The 24727-nt window shown below is 39.3% G+C and overlaps 1 protein-coding gene across 1 annotated transcript in view; it reads left to right on the top strand.

Annotated features, from left to right (window-relative positions):
* LOC149262253 (BSD domain (BTF2-like transcription factors, Synapse-associated proteins and DOS2-like proteins)) overlaps positions 1-24727 on the top strand; it is a 408058-nt gene that overhangs the window by 103315 nt on the left and 280016 nt on the right. The window contains exons 4-5 of the mRNA XM_089423765.1: positions 1319-1386; positions 1545-1608. Of these exons, the coding sequence (XP_089279891.1) occupies positions 1319-1386; positions 1545-1608 (132 nt within the window). The remainder of the gene's footprint in view (positions 1-1318; positions 1387-1544; positions 1609-24727) is intronic.

Here is a 24727-nt window from a genome sequence, read left to right as displayed (position 1 = left end):
CATCTAACCTCCAAGTCGTTGCAGAAGCCTCCCTTGTGGGGATAATATCCAACAACAAAACAGTAAGGGGGAGGCAACTGAGGTGACAGTGGTGGCTAATCTCATTGTTACCCTAGACGTAAAGTGCCTAGTGAGGCTTGCACTAGGTTGCTATATTTTACTGTAACGTCCCTTTCACCTTAACATGGATGAGCGTGACAAAAAGAGCTTTTAGATAGAGCCCTGTCCAAGGCTTCTTGTTGAGGGGAGATGTAGTCTTCATATAGTTTCTGAAAAGAACCTTCCAGGTTTCATTCCCTTTGAATAACATAGTTTGCACAAAGTGCCCTAATTATTCGCATACTACCCCAATTTATGGGGTTACAACACAAGTTCCTGCTAACCTGATGAAAGTGTTTCCCTTGATGAATGTTGGCCCAAAGAATGCCACTTAAGGCTTTTTCAAGTCTCTGGTAAGTACTGGCAGAAGGCACCGAACAAGACAAAACCTGATAATAATTTTGACATTCAATATCTATTTTCTTGTTTGAAAATATGGAATTTTACAAAGTTCTTCACCAATTTGTATTACTGTTTGCTGAATATTATGAAGCATTTTCCCCAAAACTATTGGCATTCACAAATTTTTGTGAGTATTTTGCTTCTCAAGCCCACCTTGAACACAAGCCTGTCACTTATGGTGTAAATTCTTGTGGATTTGAATTTGTTGGATATCTAATTTGAGATGAGTTCTATGCACTTTTCCCTATAATAGTGTATTTGTTAAAAACTAATTTATTCATGAATTAATTCCTTTTTTTTTCCATTTTCTGCTTCTTTGAAATACTTGTGGCATGTTATATAGGCTTCTTAATTCTTTTATTGAGCTTATATTGGCCTGTGCTCCTAAAATTGCTTTAATTTACCATTCTGCCATATCTCTTCGAATTTATGTTTAGTGCCCCTTATTTTTCTTTTTCTGTCTTCCAGGAGGAATTATTATTATTATTTTTTTGAAATAATTCTAATATACACAAATATACTTATATCCGCTGAAAAAATAAAAGTGAAATTATGGAAGGGTATATACAATGGAATTGATATCCTCTTAAAGCAACCAAAACAGCTATAAAATTGGAATAAGAGATCTGGTTTGTATGCAGATAAATATACCCATGCCTAATTAAGTGTTCAATTCTGTCAACTGATGTGGTTGGTTGTTTATGTACACATCTAGAGTTGATTTGGATATTAACAGAGTTTATCTTATTTCACTTGTAGAATAGGAAATTGCAATGGTTATGCCTGATACTCCTGTGTTTAATTGCAATTTTCTCAGGTTATAAGTTCAGTAAAGAAGGTTCCAAGCAAGCACTTTTGAACCTTACCCAGGATGCAGCAATAAAGGTTGATTTTTTTTCCAAATGTCCTTACCATATGTAGGTACTAGATGGCGAACTGGGCATAGAAAATTTTCATAGCACATGGAGTGTTCTCTTCAAACAGTTGCAGTTGGTTATCTATTTGGCAGATTTCTGACTTTACTTATTTCTAATATTTCCTAGGGTGGAGGCTTTATCTTTGAATTCGATAATTTTCAAGATAGAAATTTATGTCGAGACCTTGTTGGTATGTTACAATTTTCCTGGGCAGTTTTTTTTCTTTTCCTGTGATGTTGTTTTTATTTATGGTTACTGCTACTTAAGAAGCTATACAACTCCTCAGTTAAAAAAAACTTTTCCTATTGTACTTGTTTATTTATTTTTTATGCACTAATTTTTCACAGAAAATTCAATTTACAATCAAGCACTTATCTTGCAAGAATGAGTCACTTTGTGAGATATGGGCATGTGTAATTGTTTCAAATATAGTTGGTTGACCAAAAAATTCATTTAGTGATAGAGTGGAAACCTCTTTGCCAAATTTGACAACTTGGACGATTTGGGGCCTGTTAACACTGAAATTTGCAGCTTTGCAAATTTTTATTCCTGTGGAATCAAGCTTTCAGTTTCCTGAAATCTTACAACCAATCATGTAGAAAAGTGGGAGTTTTACAGGTTCAAACTTTGTAACAAGGTTCAAGTGATTTTGCTGGACTTATCAGGATGACCTAATTAGTGGGGCAGAAGATAAATTTGCAAGATTTATTGATTTCCGAATTTTAGCATCTTCACATTCTGGTTATGGTATTGTTCAGATTGAAGGCAGTTGATGTTTATGGCATATGAGGGAGGTTCCTTTGCCTCTCAATCGAGTCAGTTAGCATGCTGATTTTGATGTGTATTCAAAGGTTGTCATTGTGCCAGTTTCATCCTTTCATATCAGCCTTAGAAGGGTGATGGTTTAGGACTGCTATTCGCATAATTCATCCATACCAGAGATGGAACATTTTATTTCAAAATTTCTTGATGGATAGATGTTGCTTGAGCATGGTTGGAAGGATCTCATTACTATAATGATGCCCTAGCTATTCTCGCTTGCTGGTGTGTTAACCTCAGTTGAGGATGAGTACTTCAGGTGTGGTTTTGACTTCGAAGTTTTCAGAGGTTTCTTCATCCATATTTGATGCTTAAATGGACAGGAAGTCAGTGCCTTATTGGCAGATTATAACATTTTGGCTCTTGTAGTGTTCTAGACACTCCCCTGTTGAGTAGCCACTGATTGTACTCTCTAGTTTCTTTGACCTATTATTTGGTCATTTGTGGACATTAATAAAGTTATCTAATCTTTTTTTTTTGTAAGTTACGGTAGTGCCTTTCTTTTTCTATTCATATAAAAACAGGTTGATCCATATACATCGTTTTGGTGACCTCAACCCGCCCAGATGGGAAACCGGATCTGTTGGTCACCTCAAATTATTATACGCCATCCAGTAGCAAAAATGAATAAGTCTATCAATCCATGCTAAATAAACTTCGCAACAACAAATGCTAAGCGTGTTCCAGACAGTCATGAAACTACTAACAAGAAAATGGAATACTATCCTCAGAAAACAAACATGATAAACAACTGCAAGAACTAAATTTTCAATCTTCCACGATCTCAGGTGCTGCTGCCACGTCCCTCGTTGCTGGAGTAAGCTTCTTCAGCTGTTGCTGGATTTCGTCCAGCTTACTGTCCTGCATAATCATTATGATTTGAAGGTTCTTCATTTCTTTCTTCATATTAGGCATACCCTGGGCCAGCTCAGCCATTTCACCTGCTACTTGCTCCAGCGCCTTGGCGAGTAAACGCTTCAGCACCCAGTAAACGTGCAAGGCTTGTTTGTATAAAGTCATTCGTCCCCTGGTGTTTCCCGGGTCAGGAATGAGGTCCCCCCATTCCTCCATTTCAGGCTCCGAGTCTCCTTCCATTACATTTTCTTCCAGTTCCTGAATGAGCTTGCGAATATCCTCATCAGTTCCTTCTCTATATGCCCTTTCAGCCTCTTGCACTGTTTTCCTCATGGTTTTCCGACTGCGTCTTTGAGGAGCAGGCGTAGAGGTCGCTGGGTCATTACGACCTGGCTGGTTATGCCGGCCTCTTCCACCACGCCCCCTTCCTCGACCTGGGTGCGCCATTTTGCTCTTTATAGCCGCCTGTTTACCATGGCCAACAACAAAGGTTAGATTCTTCGCAATTACTTTTGTTCCCGTCTCTTGAGTTTTCCCCTTCCTAATTTTGCCCTCCCCACTCCAAGTTCTCCCGATGGTCTGGCTACTCCCAGGGTTCCCTCCCCTTGGGCATGGCAAGTGAGTGCTCTCTGTAGTCTTATCTGCCTCCCAGACTGCTTGTTTGACCTCCTCAGGCTGCCCTGTGCCCAGCACTTGCAGAATCCCAACAGGACTTTACCTTGGTCTTCGCGGTTCCTTACCATGCTAGACCCATCCTCTGCATTTCTCATCTTGCCACCCTCCACCTCCTTACTGCGTTTTGCAGGGGAGATTTCCAACTCTTGCATACTTCTCCCTCTCTCTGCTACTCCTAGTTCGCCCCCCTCTTCCGTCATACTACCAAAGATTGAAGAAAGTGCAAGATTTGGCTTTGAGAATAAAATTATCTAATCCAATCAGCACGAAAGATTTTAGTTGTGCTAGTGCTATCTTTAAGGGATTTTTGCAGCACTTTCTTGCTGTTTTTGTCGCTGACAAATACCTTTTGTTGGTGATGTTGGGCACCTTTTGGTGGATTGACTTTGCTAGTTTCAAATATTGCTTGGAGTGTGTTACTACCCGGATTAGCAGCCTTGGCAAGGTTTGGTCAAGGTGCTAAGAAATAAACACAGAGCAGATGTACCCACCGTCACCGCCTCCGCCATCTTAGCACAATCTCCTCCCACTTTAGCCAACTCCAACAATGCCACAAGGTGTATCCCAATACCTTGATTGCTTCACCAAAAAGTTAGTAGACCAGTGCCTAGGAACCTCATGTTAGATGAAGTTTAGGGGTTGATTAAACACATGCTAAATCTGAATGTGAATAAATAACGTAGAAAATACAAACCAATATTTGAGAAAGAGTGTAATACCTTAAACAAATACTACCTTTGATGTCATGAGCTGAGGTAAGGGTGAATATACCAAGTGGGATGATCTTTTTTTGAATTCTTCTTATTTATATGACTTGAAAGAGGATAAACTTGTTGTTTTCCTGTGCTTCTAGCACCTGTAAATGATAAAATTCGCAAAAGACACAAGTTTGGAGTGCTCTTCAAGCTATTTGGGACTTTGGTTGTAATGACCCACCTACAATTACCAACAGAATGTGAATATTAGCGTGCATACGAGGCATGCACATGATAGCTACATATGCATGCAACACATGTACTGCACTAGTATACCTACTAGTTAATATTGAACATGTCTATATATAGGGTAATGAATTGATTTGTGAAGTAAATATCTAACGCTAATGAAAATGTTGAGCATGATACTTAATATGTATACCACCGTTATAATGCATAATTAATACATTATTTAATAATAAAGTAGATATACAAGATTGTGAACTAAATTAAATGAATTAAATTTATAAAATTAATTAAATTTATTCAAAAAATAGATAAATAAATAGATAAGAATTAAACTATGAAATAAAATTTAAATAAAAAAAGAAACATTATAAAGTATAAATTAAACCAATAAAAGATTTGATTAATTCTCAATAAAAGGATACGTAACTTTATAAAAGTTCTTTTATACTCAAACCGCCTCTTCAGAACCGTGGAGAAGGCAGATGAGTAAGTTGGACCTCCACATGCTGAAAGGCAAAGGAGACAGAAGACCTGGCGAGAGGTTGAGACAGTGGTGTGGGAAGGTATAAGGAGAAGGCGGAACACACAGAGAGGGGGGTCTTTTCCGGGAGTTTGTTTTCGGAGAAATAGAGGACGAATCTACAACAGAGAGCCACAGACAGAGAAAGAGAGTGAAGCCTTGATTGTTCTTGGAGTTTTTGGGCACGAGGGTTAGAGTGCTTCAAATTTGAAGTACTCTGGCGCTGGGTACCGAGGTTTTGCCCAGTTTGGCTGGGAGGCTTTGGTCTTTTGGTCAGTGTTGCAAACATCGTGATCGGGATTAAATCGGCGAGGGGAAAAAATCGTAAAAATTTTGAAAAATCGGGAAAAAATCGGTAAAAATTGGGAAAACATCGGCAACATTAAAAAAATATAAAAATATCATTTTTTTTTGAATTTTTTAAGTATCTAAAGCATCCACGATTTTTTGACAATTTTTATGATTTTTTGGTGATTTTTAGGATTTTATCGCGATTTTTTCATTTTGGAAAAAAAGCTTGGCGATTTTTTGGCGATTTTTTCAAAATGAAAAATTTGTTGATTAAATCGGATAGTTAAATCGCCATGCCGAAAAAATCGTGATTTTCGCAACATTGCTTTTGGTAACAGGAGCAAATTCGGAAACATCAAACAAGAAACTTCTTCAAATTAACTTCTAGGTATTCTTCTGCATTTTATTTTCAAATTCACTGTTTGGTTAATGATAAATTTAGGGCAAAAATTATGAATTCTAGTTAAATTGTTAAAGCAAGTTTCATATTCTAGTTAAAGTAAACGTCTGAGTAAATTACAGAGTTTGGGTATATTTTATGTAATTTAGGGCTCTACATTGGTAGTGTGGAAACACACTAGGAGCATAAAATAACAACAGATTTATGCAATAAAATGTAAAGGTACAACAATCTGAAATAACAATTGCATAAATTGGAGGGCTAAATACCCTAAGGTTAAGCTCGGATTTCCTCCCAATCAAAATATAACACTTTCCAACACTTTGGGACACTGGAAAAACTTCCAAATGATATGAATATGCAGTTAAAACCAATCATAAGTAAACCCAGGGTTTATATGGTTGGATCTCACCTTATTTCCTTTAAACCCTGGACTAGGGCTTCACAAATCCTTGTAGATGGTTGTAATTTTATTTCCGATTTGAAAAGACTTTGAAAAGCCCTCAAAATTTGATGTTAGAGCAAAATAATCCACAAATAAGAGGGCCAATTTTATATTGGGCCATTAGATGTTGCTAGAGAGGCACAAAACCCTAGACAACTTGAAATGAGACTATTTTTGGTATTTAATCTTTTAGGTTTTTTTTTGCATTTTATATTTTCCTATTTTTATGGATTTTACAATAATATAAAGAAATAGAATGACAAGAACTTGAAAATTGAAAAAAATTATGGTTAATTGTTGGATTTAGGGCTAATGCCTTATCTCCACTAGGGCTTAATGGGGTCAAGATGAATGCCCTGTTAAGCTGTTTATTCAATGCTTGTGTATGAGGACAAGAAGGTAAAACCCTAGAAATTAAATTGCCTTCTTGTCTAATCAAGGCAAGTTATGAGACCAAGCCTTACTAGAAGGGATCCCTCCAAGGGGAAGGCCTTCAACCATAAGATTAATTATGGAATGAAATAAAATCAAAGTCCTTGTTGAGGAAACTAAGGTATGTTCCAACAAGGAGATTTAATGCTTGCCTCACACCAACAAGAGGTACGTGAGAGGATTTACCCTAGTTGTCTCCCTCTAAGTGATAAAGTTGCCCCTCAATGGATTGATCTTGATAGCCTTGTAGTTGTCTTGAATTACCACAATATTGTCTTTAGAATATTGCGTTATGGGATAATGATCACAAAATTCACAAGAAGATGAGAGGATAGTGAGCTTTGAATTTATAGAAGAGAATTTCAACATCTCTTGCTCTTTTGCTCCTTAGAAAATGCAAAGGAACTTCATCAAAGATTGACTTTTCATTACATAAAATTATGTTTGCATTTCTTGAAAACCCTCTAAAAGAGGTTGATGTCCACCTTAGAAGAGGATGATTTGCTTTAGAAGTGCAATGTTTTCCCTTTTGAAGGCTTGAATTGGCTTGGAAGAAATAAAGGAGGTCCAATGTCTCCCTCAAGTAGCTCAACGTTCACTTGGATACCCTTCTTGACCCTCAATGGCTGCATAGAAGGTGGAAGGCTCCTTGCCTTGGTCCATTATTTGCTTGCTTTCATGATTTAAGGTTTGAATTACTTACTTATACACTTAATCTTGGTCCATAAGGCTTTGACACAGTAATTACTTTTGCTTTTGTACTTCCACATTACTTAAGTGGTTGCCACATTACAAAATCACTCCTACGACTATCATAAGTGAAGTCGATTCTGTTTTAGAGAAGAAAAATGGCTTCAGATGGCACTTTGAGGAAGGTGTTTTGGATGCTTTGACTTGGAGATGGCTTGGCTTGCCATTGAGAGTGCAGTGGATCTCTTTCTTTCATTGGAGAGCGTGAAATGTTGCATCAGGGAGTGTAAAGTGAATTGTTAATTGTGAGACTGCCATGAAAAAAATGAGAAAATTGTTGATATTTGTAGCTCGGGTAGGATGTATTGACTAAGTTGCTATTGTAACTTAGGAAAAACACATAATTAGTTATGTTGGCTATTGAGCTAAGGAAACTCAGGAAAAGTAAAGCATTTATGTCAGTGATTATGTTTTAATATCAATAATTGGTCTCAAGTGAGGTGAGATCTAATATCGGTCGTTAATCACATTGGAGATTAGGGTTAGGGATTTAACTCAATGTAGAATATAAAATCAAGTCTAAGGAGAGGTGAAAGACACACCATATAGCGGCACACGCCATTGAGAGAGGGATTTTCTTAAGTGAGGAGTGTGATACACAACTGTGTCAGGTCGTAGGAAGGTGCAAGGGTGCAACGTAGGAGATCTAAATCAACCAAAGTAGATGAAGGATAGATCTAGGGCCTGATCAACTGGATCAAATCCAGGGTATGTTGTAATTGTACATTTCTTAGTTGGGCCACTATTTGAGGATGGGAGCCGAAGTAGGTTAGGATTAAGATTTAATGAAGAGTTGATTTGATTGGGAAAAATTTCTATGTCACATGTGATTGAGATTGGCTGAGTAATTTTGTTTTCGTTGAATAATTGTGTTAAGAACCTAGTTGTGCATTTATTTAATACACTTTTATAAATTTTCTATGAACTAATTGTCGGGTGCTAAGTTTAGGAAATTAACATGGTATCAGAGCGTGAGCTTTGAGAAGCCGATCTCAAGGTGGTAGGTTCGTACAGGGATCACTGAGGCTAGGTTTGGTGGCGACCATATGAGAAGAAGCTAGGTTTTGCAAGCGCAAGGATGTATGAATCAAGTCTGTAGACTGCACAAGGGGCAAGAAAAAATCTAAATAAAAAAACTTCTTTGTGGCTGAGTTTGATGTTAAATTAAAAGATGATGAAGAAGAAGAGTTGACGAGTGAAGGTGGTTGATAGCCCATAAGCTGCTAGGGCTCACAAGAGTGTCAGCTGGGCCAGTCGCATGGATGAAATCTTTGTTAGTGAGGGCTGTGGGCAAACTGTAGTGGGAGGTGCAGAGCAAGGAGCCAATGGAATTGTTGAGGGCAGTAGTCGCCGCTGATGTCGAGGGCCTGCGATAGATTTGTTAGACCCAACAGACAAGGTTGGTGTAGCGGTAGGTCGTGGGGGCCTAAACTAGGTGCAAGGCTTGGAGCAATGCTAAGCTCAAGTGTGATGAATTAGTAGTGAATGAAACGAGCTGCCAGTAGAGATAGCGGTGTGTAACAACAATTGGGGCAGGGTTTGGCCCCAACCATAACCAATAGTCGTGTGAAACAGTTGTTGGGACGAGGTGGAGGAGGTAGCCTGCACAATGGGAGGTATTGAGGAAGGAGCCATCGCGTAGGAGACTACTCTACCACCAACAATCGTGCTAGTGGTGAAAACCACAAAGTCGAGGAGAGGCAGCGCCATTGGACAATGGAGTGCAGGAGTTGGTTGCCAGATCTGTTAGTGCAATAGATAGTGAAAGGTCAACAATGTCGTTGCTAGGGAGTCACCATTCACCATGGGAACTAGAGAGTACAAATAATGACAAAGAGGTGATTGGGCTAGTAGGGCAAGACAAGTTGGTCAAGTTGTAGGTCAGGGGAATTGTTTAGGGGTTAGCACTTGTAGGTTGAAGCACAGTGCACAAGGTTACAAGCTTAGTCATGAGTGACAGATAAGGCCCAATAGATTGGCAAGAAATCATAGGAGCTGCAGTACATAGGTTGCGTTGACTAGTAGCATGGTTGGACAGATTAGAGTGTGCAGGAAGAGGAGACTAGTTGTTCTGGCAAAGAATCCATGAATCAACATGAGGAGATAATAATAAACAGGTCACAAGTGTGAGTGGCAGACGTTAACCCTCAGAGGGAGAGAGGGAGACTGTACCAGTTAAGGGATTGACCTTTGATTGATGGAAACTCGACTAAACCTAGCCTTATACTTCTCGATGCTATTGTCTGCAACATGTTTGATCTTGAAGATCCATCTCAAAGTGACTACTGATTTTCCTACTATCTTAGGAACAATATCCCATACATTGCTTTTCATAATGGAAGAATACTCTTTCATCATGGCATCCCTCCAAACTTGATTATCTGCAACCATCTCAATGCTAGAAGGCTCATAATCATTGATGCCACTCATAAGGTTCCTCTTGCTCCTCCTCCTGATCTGAAGACCAAGTACTTGCTGTTGGTGTTGCTGGCCTCTACCCAAGCTTCAAAGCCTCTCGCTCTTGGCCATGTACCACTGGTATGGTATCATATGTCTTCCTTAAGGCTTTGCGCTCCTCATCTTACCATCCCTACTCACCACAATCTTCTCCCGTGACTGAAAGTACACCATGTATGCCTTGGAAGTCTCATTGCACCCAAAAAATATGCCCTTCCATGTTGAGGGTTCCAACTTTGTCCTTTTCTCTAATGGTACATAGATATACACTGTGTTCGAAAAAGTGTACCAAGGACAAATGTTTCCTAAGGCTTGGTGTCTTACCTAGGAAAAAGTGTCGAACATAACCACTTGACATCACTTTATGAGATATAAAGTTAAAGTGAATTTATGAGATATAAAGTCATAAAGTGATTTTTTTGTGAATTAAATGAAAAAGGCTACTTAGGGGATAAAGTGTCATAAGTGGGTCAATGAGAGATTTGATCTCAATGGCTAAGATCTAATCTCAACCATTGGATCTTAGGGTTAGGTCACTCTTCATAATGAGAGAGCAAAAAGGCAAGTCAAGGAGGAAAAAAAGGCATCATTATGCATTCATTTTTCATGAGCTTTGGAGAAGAGGATAAGAGGGTTGAGAAAGCAATTTACACAATAGAAAAGAGAAGTACAACAACAAGTACACCAAGTACAATGTGAATCCAAAGGCAGGGCACAAAATGTTGAATTTTCTACAATGATGCATAGTAGAAATCAATTTTCTGATTTGATAATTATTGCCTAATGATCTTCAAACAATTTATCTAATCCCACTGATATCGTTGAGCAATTATACACACAAAATTTCAACAATAAATGCAACAGAAACGGTAAAGACCATAAAGAGACAACCGTGCACAATACAAATAACAAATTTTACCTGGGAAACCCAAACTTGGGAGAAAACCCAACAACTTTTATTCTAGCAAAAATTATTCTTCAACAAGGTTTACAATTCCAAATTGTCTAGAAATCTCTGCTAAAAATCCAAGGCCAAACTTCAGTCAAATTCATCCTCTATCTGTTCCCACATGTGGCTGTTATAGAAGAGAGATGATGATGAGTGATCAAATGAAGTGTCACATCATATATATATGTGGATGTATGTATATATATACGAGTCGAATGGGTGAATTTTACCAAGAAGCACACCCTTTCATGGTGGGGTTGACTTGACTTCTTGAGCCTACATGATGCCCAAAATAAAATTTATTTTATTTTAATTTCCATAATTCTTCCAAGGCAACTTAGGAGGCCTCTTGGCATGTGGAAATACCTCCTGATGTTACACAAAATTCGATACTCCCTCTTAGTGACGAAGGTATTCTCCTTGGCTGCAACAAATTTCCCCTTAGCTGAAATTTCTCCTCCATAAGAAAAATTCATGAGCTTGCTATTGTTGATGGATTTCTATAGATAACTGCATCTTGGAGTGGCAATGTGAGTATCCAGGGCCTTTTACATCTGGCCAATATCCTATATGGCTCCTTAGGAAAATGTATCAATCTCCTCTGGTCAAACTCCTTTTTGACCTAGCCAAGTCCTTTTGGCTTCTCAAGAGAGAATCTGCCTTTGGACCATTCAACCTCATCCAAAGTCCTTTATGGCTCCTTATGTGAATTACATCTATCTCCTCTAGTCAAAGTCATTTATGACCTAGCCAAGTCCATCTGGGTTCTTAGGAGAAGATCTGTCTAATCCTGTAATTTACCCCTATAATTGCCTTAGGCCATTCACCTTTCTGGTCAAAGTCGCTTACGACCTAGCCAAGTCCTTCTGGGTTCAATGGTAACTATATCCATATCCCCTGGTCAAATTCCTTTATGACCTAACCAAAGTCCTTTATGGCTTCAGGAGATGGCATGACTTGATCATGCAAAGACATCAACCCTCCGTCTCAAGTTTCAACGAGGGAGGCATTCTGAATCATGGCAAGCTTGTCTCTGAAGTATACAAACTTCACTCTAGATAGAGGCTTGGTGAGAATGTCAACAATTTTCTCATCTGCGTATGTGTATTGGAGCTCATTGCTCCTTTCTGCACCATGTCTCAAATGAAGTGACCTGATCAAAGAGCCCTGCAAGAAGCTTCCGCAGTCATACTGCTTCACAACTTGCGACATAGGTTGCGATATATTCCGTCTTTGTTGTATTGAGTGCAATGGAAGTCAACTTCATGCTAAACTAGGATATCATAGTCGATCCCAGAGTAAAGCAACAGCTTGATGTGCTGTTTCTTTTCTCAGCACTTCCGTCTCGGTCTGAAACTGTATATCCTGCCTTCTCACTTATGTTAGTTTTTGGTAACATCATATGTGCTCTAGCCATGAAAATTGGTGGAGAGGCTAAGGCACATGAGTTCTAAAGAACCATAAATCCTTTGCTGAAATTCCACCCGGATTGTATTTTATTAAAATAATTAATATTTTTATTGGAGTTCCTAAGTCTAAACTTAGGAAAATTAAAGTATTAATGGGTATTAATCAAAATATGGATGAGAATGTTCTAGAAACAGATCAAGTCAAGATTTTAATCTTAGCCGTTGATTAGAGACTTAATCTCGGTTGTTGAAGTCTCAACGAGAAAAGTATAAGAAGGAGGCTTGGGGTTCATTTAGAAACACACATAGAGAGAACGAATTGATCTGGAGTTCGATTTCTGGGGTTAGGAAGCTGAGAATTTGAACTGAGTGATCATTCTGCAGCAGAGGGGCAGGGATAGTTTGGGAATACTGGACAGAGAGGCGGAGAGCCACTAGTGGAGGCAGTGCAACAGCTAGAAGGACTGACGCTGGGCCCACGCAGGCTTGACGCAGATCTAGAAGGGCCAACGCAGAGCAGAAGCTGCCCTCACGTAGAAAACCAAAATTGCCGAAACAACCGGGAGAGGTTGATGAAGAAGTTCTAGGAGCTAGAAGAGACAACACAGAAGCTGACGTATAGCTTGTAAGGATAACGCAGGGCCTACGCAGGGCCAACGCAGAGATAGTCGGGGTTACCCAGTTCTGCTGCCAGATCATCCAGAATCTACTGGGTGAAGTGAGGTAAACTCACTCAGTTTTCCGCGATCATATTTTTCTCTGTCACTGGATTTCCAGGAGGGCATCCAACTTTGTATTCAAAACTACTACTTAATAATATCAAGCCCTCAGAGTTGCGGCACCGATTTTCCCGCATTGGGTTTTTCAGTGACTATTTTGTCCAAAAATATCTGTGTCCTATGTATCTTGTTCTTTGCTCAGTTTCTTGTTTCATGTAATCAAATTAAATTGGTGTAGGTAGCAAAAGTAATTTACTTCAGTATTTTTTAGAAAATGACTTGATAATGTATATTAAAATCAAGTAGGAGAAGTAAATTCAGTTTTGCTGTAGTAGGGGTTCCTTGAGTATAGGAATTTTCACAACTTCACCACCTGAGACATATTCAGACCATATTCAACTGTACCATGCACATACCTCAACCATGCATTGCTGCAACCCCATGTATCTGCCTCAGTTCGGTTATATATTGGCTAATGGTGTTCACCCCAAAGCAAATATTAGGCCTAGTGTTAACCAAGTACATCAAAGATCCAATCAACTACCTGTACATTGTGAGATCCATCAAATATCAATCTCCAATTCCAAGAAATAGTTTATTCGGCTAGAATCCTTCATTTCAATCTCTAAGGCCAACTCCCTTTGACACTAAAGTAGGTCTTCCTGTGGTAGTCTTGGCTGCTCCCTCTGTCATGAAAGCAAATCCTCTTGCCACTATTGCTCCCTCTGTCACATAAGCAAGCCGTTCTTGCCTTTGCTACTCCATATATCATGTAATGAAGTCCTTCTGCTATTTGACATGGTCTTCTCAAATAAGCATACTGCTCGTAGAGACCTCCTGTTTCTGAGCATATTGACAATCTCAACCCATGACATCCTCTAGGAAAGCTACTCCTTTCACTTCGCCTGTTGGTTTGCTCCATTGGAATTGGAAGCTCTTTTGGTCATCTGGTACAGTCCTAGATGTCTGTACAATTTCTCCCTCTCGAACATCAATTACTCACGCTGAGCCCTTAGGTCATACAAGAACCTACCCATCAGAGACTGGAGCAAAAAATATTTTTGTAGTCCACTTCCTCTTACTGGGAGAACCCTCTTGCCACAAAATTTGCTTTGTTCTTCTTGATGCTGCCATTTGCTGCTAGAATCATTGCCGTGGCAACCTTCACAATGTACCTGCAAACCTCATTCAGGAGGCCATGGAAGAAATAATTATAACCAAGCAAAAAATACAAAGACAAGAGGCTCACCAAGGAAAAATAACAATAATTAAGGGAGAAAGATATGAAGTACTTATCTCTTGATTAAGGAAGAAATTGCTGAGTGTTGTAGGGAATTGTCAACTCCCTCTTGATCCTTTCCTCCTTAATGAATTCCATATGTAATCTCATCAAGCTTAGATTCCTTTGTTTCTTCATCTTGCGGATTAGGCTTAACAAGCCATTCATCAAGCTATCTAGCCACACCAAAGGCTTAACAACAAGCTAGCATCAACACAAAGTCATTCCACATGCTATCAAGGAGATAAACCAAGTATGCATCACACCAAATCCACTTGCATTCAACATTCCAAGTCTTGCTCTAGGGTTTTATCCTACAAACCCTAGGACTTTCAACTCTTGTACCAGGTTGTCCTTTGCCTCCAATGCTCACACAAAGATCAACTCCTTTTGATCACTGTCAACTTGCTGCCCATAGGTAGGCTTCTCCTTTAGTCACTTGTACTATATTAATCACCTTGATGTTAGTCCCTAAACTGTAAGACCCAAATTATTAATTTAGCTAAAAGAACTGGATTTTTTTTTTTTAAATTCTGCCAATCCAGACATTAAAATTTGATAACTGAATTTAAATAGAATCCAGAAGAATACCTGAAAGGGTTTTGAATTGTGGTTTTTCCCGCTACTGCAGTTACCATACCGCCTTTGTACCTCCCAACCTATTTGTGTTGAAGAATCTAGGGCATTGATTTAATGAGATTCTTCTTAGCGTGATAACTATTTGCAAGGCATTTTAATTTTCTTATCAGCACAATCTTCTCTTTGACATTATTAGAGTGTGTGTTTCTTATTTCATCAAATAGCTACCAAAAACAAAGAGACAAGAACACAAGATGTTGACATTCTGCCAGGGCCAAAACCTCTCCCTCTTGGAGAGGAAAACCCGCACATAATTCTTCTTATAGAGATTCCAATTGACGAACACCAAGACCATGACCCTAGACTTACTGAGCCACTCCAAGACCAAGACACCAATCCTCTTCTTTGTCACTGCTGAGATCATCATCATTTCTGCACCTCTTAGGTCATCGCAAAGATCTTCACTGTTGTTGCAACATCTTTGCACTTTCATCGAAGTCTTAACTGTACCACCGATATCTTCTTAAGGTTTGCACCTAGGCCCACCGAGGTCATGACTGTTTCACCATAGCTGCTCCTTCGTTGTGATCATAACCTTGTGACAGAGTCTCCATTGAGATTATATCTAAGCTTAATATCATGACTGCAAAGAGTGTTACTATAGGACCTTCTTCATCTAAATTATGCCGAGACTGTGTAGATTGATGTGGATCCCTGAGATTCTTGTCATCACTGCTATACCAAGATGATACTGTCTAGAATGATGAGACAGAGTGTTCCCCTCTTGCACCGAAGCCCTTATCATCATACTTATGTCGAGAATGTTACTATTTTTGTAGCACCCATCTGAAGCTACAGTAATGCCATCTGAAGTCTGAGCCTTATGCAAAGATAGACAATCCTGTACCCATCCGAAATCCGAGTTCCTATACCTCCGAAGTTACAAAGATACTTATCCAAAATTCTGATTTTCTGTGGTAACTCTAGCCGCCTATTTATAGGTGTTATGCCTCCATAATAAGCCGACATGTCAATGTGAACTGAAGGGTCTCTTTTATTGAGACGACATGTCATTTGTATATTCTTTGGGGCCGACTTAACTGATCTCTTCATCGTTTTGCAAGTAGTCTTCTTCGCGCTTGTCTTGGAGGGTTGTTCTAGACTTGTATACATTTTTCATAGGCTCATGAAGAGCTCCTTACATGTCTTTGACTCTGACTTTCCTAGACCTATGAAATGAGCAAGAAACTCATTCTTATAATTTAGAAAAATAATATTTCTTTTTCTTGACAAGTACAAAGATCAAAATTACATTTTGTAAATACCGAACGTAGTTACACTTTCTTCAACACTCCTCTTAACTAGGGAGGTATTTATTATGGTACTTGGTCATCTTGGGTTCCTAGCCCTCAAAGAATATTGGTCCTCTTGCCTACTCTTATCTTGGATGCCCTACACATCCTCAAAGAGCATCGAATGCCAGATGATTACCCAATCCTCCATTCTTTTTTCCCTGGTGAAGACAAGAATGTTGTGTTTATCATGTGTCTACATTTCCATTCATGACCTTCACCTAGACTTACGACTGCTAGTCTTGGTCTAGTGCATGATACATGAAATAGAAAAACACAACTGCCACTCCTTTTTAATCAGGGGTGATCCAATCCAAGCTCCCTCTTGATCAGGGACCTTTCAGAGCTCCCTCTTAGCGACTTCTTTTCTTCGTGGGTCCTTCAACTGCTTGATCAACTTCTCTCCTTGATGTCATGAAAATTAGTTGAGCTACTTCCTTGTAGGGCAACAACCATCGATCACTTTCCTCCTTAGTTCATCATGTCTTTCTTTTCTTCATGGAAAGTGGCCTTCTTCATATCTGGTTCTTTCGTTATATGACTACTTCTTTCTCATCATGCTAGTTGTACTTGTAATTACAACTCTTGTTTGAGTAGCCCTGCATTGTCCAGATATTATTCCATAAATCAAAACATCATATTAAATTAAATCATACCTTACGAGATGGCTAGTCATCATGACATCTTCTTGTAGGTTTCAACATCTTGCACACATATTGACACATTTCCCAAAGATATCCATTGTCAAGGGTCTTCATCTTTTTCAGACTTTCATCAGAGTCTTCATAACTTTCCAGTAGATTTCCTAGTCAAATCTTCTTGGTCTTTTGGATGGTGAATGCCTTTATCGTGGTTGCGTATCTCATGATCTCTTCCTTCCTCACACATTCCATTCCTAGGTGCCTTTTAATCAGAGTTTCTTAGTTGTGATCAGCCACCTCATACTTCATACGAGGACATATTAGGTTGATTTCATCTAGTGTGACTTATGTCTTCTTGCATCCTTTCAGAGGAGGAGATCCTTTTTCTCTTGATCATGCTTCTCAAGATAGAAGTAATGATCTATGTTATCTACAACCATATGTCATGTCATTATAATATTAAACACAAGAATACATACCTTATTTTTACCTTCAGGTCATCAAGGCTTCTTCCAGCAGCTTCCTTGATTGAAGAGATCTTCAATCCCTTGATTTGCTTCATGTCATCACATCATCTTATGGATTCCATAAGTTGGAGTTCATGTTGAAACACTTGCTTCCTCTCTAGATTAGTGAACCCTACAATGATGATTCTTTTAGAGAATTTTGAGGATCTTATATCCCCAACTGACAGATGTTTTCCTTTTTGACTTGATGTATGATTAGCCTTGTCTTAGATGACTTCTTCCTTTCCTTCAATGTCCATTGAGGTTCCCATGAGCTATATCCTACATGTTTGTCTGCCATGGTTTTTGTCCTTCATGATTCCCATGGTGATGTCACGAGTTCTTGTTTCTAATTCTTCTATGATGCCATGATACATCTTATTATCATTGTCATATCTTATAACACAAGATTTAAGAGCTTATGATAGGAACCTTTTTGTGAGGGATACTATCTTACTCATAGGAGAGATTTGTTACTCCCTCTTTTCTTGGCCCTTTTCTTCAGCTTCCTCCATCTTTCAGTGATATGAGCTTCCAAAATCTTTCTATAGCATTGAATCTTAGCTATACTTATTCTGTCTTGCTTTGCTTGAGGACCAAACTTTTGTGTAGGTCTAAGTGATGTGACCTTCTTTACTACAATTTCAGAGAATATATCTTCTAGTATTTCATATATCTCTCTTTATGTCTCCTCTTTTGGCATGTGAGGACCTTTGAGTGATTTCATACGATTCCTATGAGTCTCTTGATGCATTCAAGCACTTCTTGACCTTCAGAGACCTTTCCATAGACATCAATGACTTCTCTTTTCTATGAGGATTATGACAATCCTCCTTATTCTATGCAAGGACCTTTTTCATGAGGACTATGACTATCCTCCAGTATTTCTATTTCCTTGCAAAAGAAAGTTATTAAACCAAAAATTGATTGAACATGAAAGATACTTACTTGGCATGTGAAGAGGAGATCTTCACCTTGGTACTTCCTTTGCTTGAGCTGCCCATCACTAGTATCCTTTTGTCAAGACTTCCTTGGAGGCCTTCTAGCTCCATGACATTTGTGATTTTGACATCACCGACACTGCGTTGTGACCTTGAGATCATCTTGACTTCCAATTCATCTTTAAGGTATTTGAGCACATTGTTGACATGTTAGTGATACTGCTATCCCACAAGTGGACTTTATCACACTCAGTATTCCTCGGAGTGCACCAGCAAACACCTACATCGAGCATTATCCAAACTATGATAGTGATATAAGGAGACTTATGTTCTGATCTGAGCATCATGTTGTTCAAGATCCGAGACTGTGACAAGTATTTGTTATGACACTGTACTGAGACAGTGATGTCTTTGTGTAGAGAGGCACTGTATAGAGAGACTGTCTTATCACCGAAACTGCCTTCTTGCAGTAACTAGATTGAGACAATGGTATAATATGGATTGTGAGAGGCACTTCTTGGATCAATTCTGCCATATATCCCTGAGTTTGTAATTTATGCCAAGATTATCTTTTATTTCATAGAGAAGGTTCAGTGATCAAGAAGTGAGGATCCCAGGAATGGTACTGATATACTCCATCAAACTGAACATGAGTTGAGTGCATGACTGTAATCACTGAAGTTGATACTCCATGTACTATTGTAGACTTGCTTGTTGTAGACTTGCTCCTTTAAACCTTTCAACTTGCTTTGATGTCCTTGAAGACAGATCCTTGTATGTCTCTTTTCTGCCCTTTCTTAGACTGCAACCATAGCTTTGATACCATGTTGAAGAATCTAGGGCATTGATTTAATGAGATTCTTTTTCGCATAATAGCTATTTGTGAGGCATTTTAATTTTCTTATTAGCACAATCTTCTCTTTGACATTATTAGAGAGCGTGTTTCTTATTAAAACAGTGCGAGACACGCATGTAAAAGAATATTGAATCAATTAATTAGAAATGAGCAAACAGCTCAATGATAATACAAAGATGTTTACAATAATAGAAACATCAGGTTTCTATGTAGAATATGGAAACAAACAGTTTCATCTAAGAAACTGCTAAAAGAATAAAAATAGCAACAGCTAAAAGACTGAGCATTAAATACTAATTAGAAATATTCTAATACCCTCCCTTAATGCTCAATCTATTTACAACACCAATAGACCCTCGGAATTTTACAAATTTATCAGGACCAAGAGGCTTGGTGAAAATGTCAGCGGGCTGCTCTGTTGTGGGAACATATTGCAACTGAACTGAGCCGTCTTCAACCAGCTGGCGAATGTAGTGGCAATGAGTTTCCACATGCTTTGTTCGTTCATGAAAGACTGGATTCTTGGCAAGTTTGAGCACTCCCTGATTATCACAAAACAAAGAAGTAGGCCCTGTCTGGAAAACATGCATATCTGCAAGCATACGACGAAGCCAAACTGCCTCACAAGATGCCTTAACTGCTCCCCGATACTCTGTTTCTGTTGAGGAGAGAGCCACTGCCTGTTGCTTCTTACTAGTCCAAGTAACAGCACCAGATCCTAGACTAAACACATACCCAGCTGTAGATTTACGGTCATCAACCGAACCGGCCCAGTCAGAGTCAGTGTAGCCACGGAGAATAGGATTGGAGCTGCGAGTATATAAGAGGCCATAATCAGAAGTACCACGCACATATCGTAGCACCCGCTTTGCTGCTATCCAATGATCAGCTTTAGGAGCTGACATAAAGCGAGAAATGTAGCTTACTGCAAAACTGATGTCAGGTCTGGTAGCAGTAAGATAGATGAGACTGCCCACTAATTGCCTGAATAAAGTTTCATCCACAAGGGGAGAGGGTGACTGTGCTGAAAGTTTGAGCCTTGGTTCCATAGGAGTCGTGGCCGGTTTGCAATCCTGCATTCTGAACCTTCCCACAAGATTTTTGGCATACTTGGACTGAGAGAGAAAGATCTGATTTTCAGTCTGCCAAACTTCAACCCCCAGACAGTAATGAAGAAGTCCCAAGTCTGTCATCTCAAAAGTTCTGCATAGATCTTGTTTGATCCCATGGATCAAATGTGCAGAGCTGCCAGTAATGATAAGGTCATCCACATAGACAACCACAAACAAGATATCATCACCAGTATGCTTGATATACAGGTTTGCATCAGATGGACTCCGCTGAAAACCCTGATCTGTCAGGTACTGATCAATTTTCATGTACCAAGCCCGAGGAGCTTGTTTCAATCCATAGATTGCTTTAGCTAACCGACACACTTTCTGTTCTTGACCAGCAACCTTGAATCCTGGAGGCTGCGTCATGTATACTTCTTCTTGAAGATCACCATTTAGGAAAGCACTCTTTACATCCATCTGATGAACTTTCCAATTGAACTGAGCTGCTAGGGCAAGAACAAGCCTTATGGTACTCATCTTGGCTGTAGGAGCAAAAGTCTCCTCATAATCGATGCCTTCCTTCTGTGAGAACCCTCGAGCCACAAGACGAGCTTTATACTTGTCTATGGTTCCATCAGCTTTGTATTTCACTTTATACACCCATTTGCAGCCTATGGGCTTTTTTTCAGCAGGAAGATCAGAAAGTGTCCAGGTGTGATTCTTCTGAAGACTCTGGAATTCGGCTTCCATAGCCTGTTCCCACTCAGATGTACCCTTAGCCTCTGAATAGGTTTGAGGCTCAAAAATACTGTGTAGGTTAGCCATAAGAGCAAAATTGACTGTAGACTGTTGTCTGTTCTTATGTCTAGAAGTTCTACCTTCAAGGAGCTCATCATCCCGGAGATCACCTATGGTTTTAGCCCACCATTTAGGCCGAAGAGAAGAAGAACCAATATCAGGAGCAGAGGAACCAATATCAGAAGGAGGTGGAGAAGGCTCAAGAGCAATAGGGACAGCAAGAGGAGGGTTAGCTTCTGGAGGAAGCTCAGATAGAGTATTATCAAATACTGATGCTACATCATCCCTCCCATCAGGTGGACTGACTGGAAGAAGAACACTGTGAGGCTGATCCTCAGAACATTGCTGAAAGAATCCTCTGTCCTCATCAAAGACTACATCCCGACTGAAGCTAAGACGACCAGTGGCTATATCTATCAGCCTATAGGCCTTGTGATGATCACTGTACCCTGTCATCATGAGTTTCTGGCTTTCGGAATCCAACTTAGAGCGCTTAGCAGCTGGAATCCAAACATATGCAACTGAGCCAAATACTTTGAGATGACTGATCTTAGGCTTACGACCAGACCAAACCTCTTCAGGAGTCTTCCCTGTAACAGCCTGAGTGGGTGATCGGTTAAGAAGGTAAACAGCAGTAAATACTGCTTCAGCCCAGAATCTGTTTGGAACACTCCTGTGTTGTAACATGGAACGAGCCATTTCAACAACCGTGCGGTTGCGGCGCTCGACAACACTGTTCTGCTGAGGAGTGTAGGGTGCGGTTAACTGATGTTTGATGCCATGAATATCACAGAAATTGGCAAAAGCTGAAGAACAAAATTCCCCCCCATTGTCGGTCTTAAGAGTCATGATGTTACAGCCAGACTCTTTTTCAACTAAGGTTTTAAACTTCTGTAAGGTACTAAGTGCATCAGATTTATTTTTTAGAAAATACACCCACATCTTTCTACTGATATCATCTACAATAAGTAAAAAATATTTGCAAGTAGTGATAGAAGCGGTATTCATAGGACCACAAATATCAGCATGAAGTAACTGGAGTACCTTAGATGCGCGCCAAGATTCTCCATTCTTGAATGAAGACCGATGTTGCTTTCCCGCTTGACAGGCGCCGCATACCCCCAACTGCTGAGTCTGAATATCAGGTAATCCTGACACAAGTCCTTCCCGGGAGAGCTGAGAGAGATACTGCATATTTAGATGCCCATATCGCTGATGCCAAAGAGTACTGATGGGAGAGACACGTGCTGCTAGAGCCACTTCTGGAGAGTCACCGGTGTCAAGTAGCCTATATAGACCATGGTCCTCTAGGCCAACAGCAACTGTTAGACTAGTCTCCCTGTCAATAATAGAGCACTTGTGTGCACTGAACACAACATCAAGCTGAGGAGAATTCCTCATAATCTGGCTGACAGACAGCAGATTAATTTCCATACCAGGAACATAGTATACATTCAGAAATATGAGTGTGCGCCCACCAGACTGAATTTGAACTGTACCTCTGCCAGCTACTGTGTACTTTTCACCTCCGCCAAATACCACGGAATCATTGAAAGGGGAGAAGTCAATAAACCAGTCACGCCTGTGAGAGAAATGGCGTGATGCACCAGAATCAATGTACCATGCAGAAGAAGGAACATGATCTGAAGACCTTTTAGCCATAAAGGCGTAAAAGGCTTGATTTCCTTCTAACATCAGATTGGTGAGCATGGCCATTTTCCAAAAACAATACAGAAGTCCAGCACACAAAATATATCTCCACAGTCTAAAAAAATAGCAATAGAGCAGATTCCACTGCTGTAGCTGTACCCTTCTTTCACAAGTCTTACACTGCTGTTTGAAGTGATTTTATTGACTATACAGCTGCCGGTTTAACACAGGCTGCAGAACAAATTCTTCACAGGCAGCCTTGAGCAAACAAATGCCAAACTTCAGAGATCAAGTAACAAGAAATAAGGGCCGAGACTCTTGTATGGCTAGGGCTACAAGATACGTTTTAAAATTCCTCTTTCAGGTGATGCCTTTTCAAATGAAGGAACCACAGATAAATTTCAAGAAAATATCAAGATGACTGTATGAGACTGACACAGAACCTTAACAAATTCTGCCTTGAACAATGCAAAAAAAAAAACTCAGATCTGTACCAGATCAAAACACCAGACCAAAACACCAGATCAAAGCACCAGACAAGAGGTCACATGTATCTTTAGAAAATTAAAGCTGAAAAAAATACGTAAACTGACGCTGTCCACGCTGTGCTGTATACGTTGTTCTGGTCCCACCGCTTCAAAAGAAAATCACAATAAACTTTTAATCAAACCGCTACACAAACACGTGAATCTGGAAAATGGCGTCACTTGAAAATACCGTCACTGGAAAATCCCTGGAAAATGCGTGATGCCGTTGCGTGCTGTTACTATGATCTGGAAACTGCCGTCACGTGATCTGGAGGATCTCTGGAGTATATCGATTTGTTGAAATCGTGAGCAAAAATACACGAGTGAAATTTTTTTTTTAACTGTATCAATGTTCTTCAACAGGGTTCTGTCGTTCTTCAATGTATCACCGTCACATAAAAAAACCTTCACTAGAATCTGAAGTGATATATATGCGTGATAGCCGTCACTGGAACTAAAGAAAGCCGTCACGTGATATATATGCGTGATAGAATCTGAACTTGAAAAAAAATGCCGTCACTGTAATGCCGTGTAGTTGGTTATCACCAGTGTTGTTAAAATCGCGATTTTATCGGAAAATCGCGATTTTTTCCTCTGCTCGATTAAATCGCGATTTTTATACCAAAAAATCGCGGACTTTTTTTTATAGCGATTTTTTCCAAAAAATCGTGATTTTTACAGAAAAAATCGCAGAGGCACGGGGCAGCGGGCTTTTAATAGGCGAAAATCGATTTTTTTTATGTCATTTTGCTGTTTGCGCGCGGAGGAGGAGGAGAAGAGGTGAGGGAGAGGAGCTGGAGGGTTTCCGTCGAATTTGGGAGCGAATCCAAGTGGTTTTAGGAGAAATCCAAGACAAGATCACCAATTTGTCCATAAGAAAGGTATGTAGATTAATTTTTTTTTGTTTTGCTTCTACAAAAACTTTTTTTTTCATTGTTTTTAAAGAATTTTTTGTAATTTTTCATTGATTTGGGATGGGTAATTTGTTATGACTATGAGAACCAATTTTTTATTTTTATTTTCTCATTTTTTTTAAACATTGTTTATTTTTTTTGAATTTTCATTGTTTTTTGGCATTTGCCATTGGCATTTGGTTGGGTAACTTGGGTTTAGAAATTGGGATTTTGGAAATAATTAACTTGTAATTTTGTAAATGCTAAATGCTAAATTGTAATTTGTATTATGTAATCCTAAATTCCTATTTCCTAATCCTTATTTTTAATTTTTTCCATAGGTTTGCAAATTCAAAATTCAAAAACAAACATGCCAAGGAAATTGGATCCTTTCTGGGAATATGGTGACCTTAAAACTCCGAATGATAGACAAAACTTGTATTGCAAGTTGTGTGGAAAGGAAATATTCGGGGGGGTGTACAGGTTGAAGTTCCACCTTGCACAAATCCCTGGACATGATGTGGGGCCCTGTCTAAATACAACTGCTGAAATTATCCAAAAAGCCAT

The sequence above is a fragment of the Pinus tabuliformis genome, chromosome 6 (assembly GCF_031772625.1).
Source record: "Pinus tabuliformis cultivar Carrire ecotype Pingquan chromosome 6, CPIR1, whole genome shotgun sequence".
Taxonomy (NCBI): Eukaryota; Viridiplantae; Streptophyta; class Pinopsida; order Pinales; family Pinaceae; genus Pinus; species Pinus tabuliformis.
Note: the sequence above shows the minus strand (reverse complement) of the source record. Positions and strands in the feature narration are given on the sequence as shown.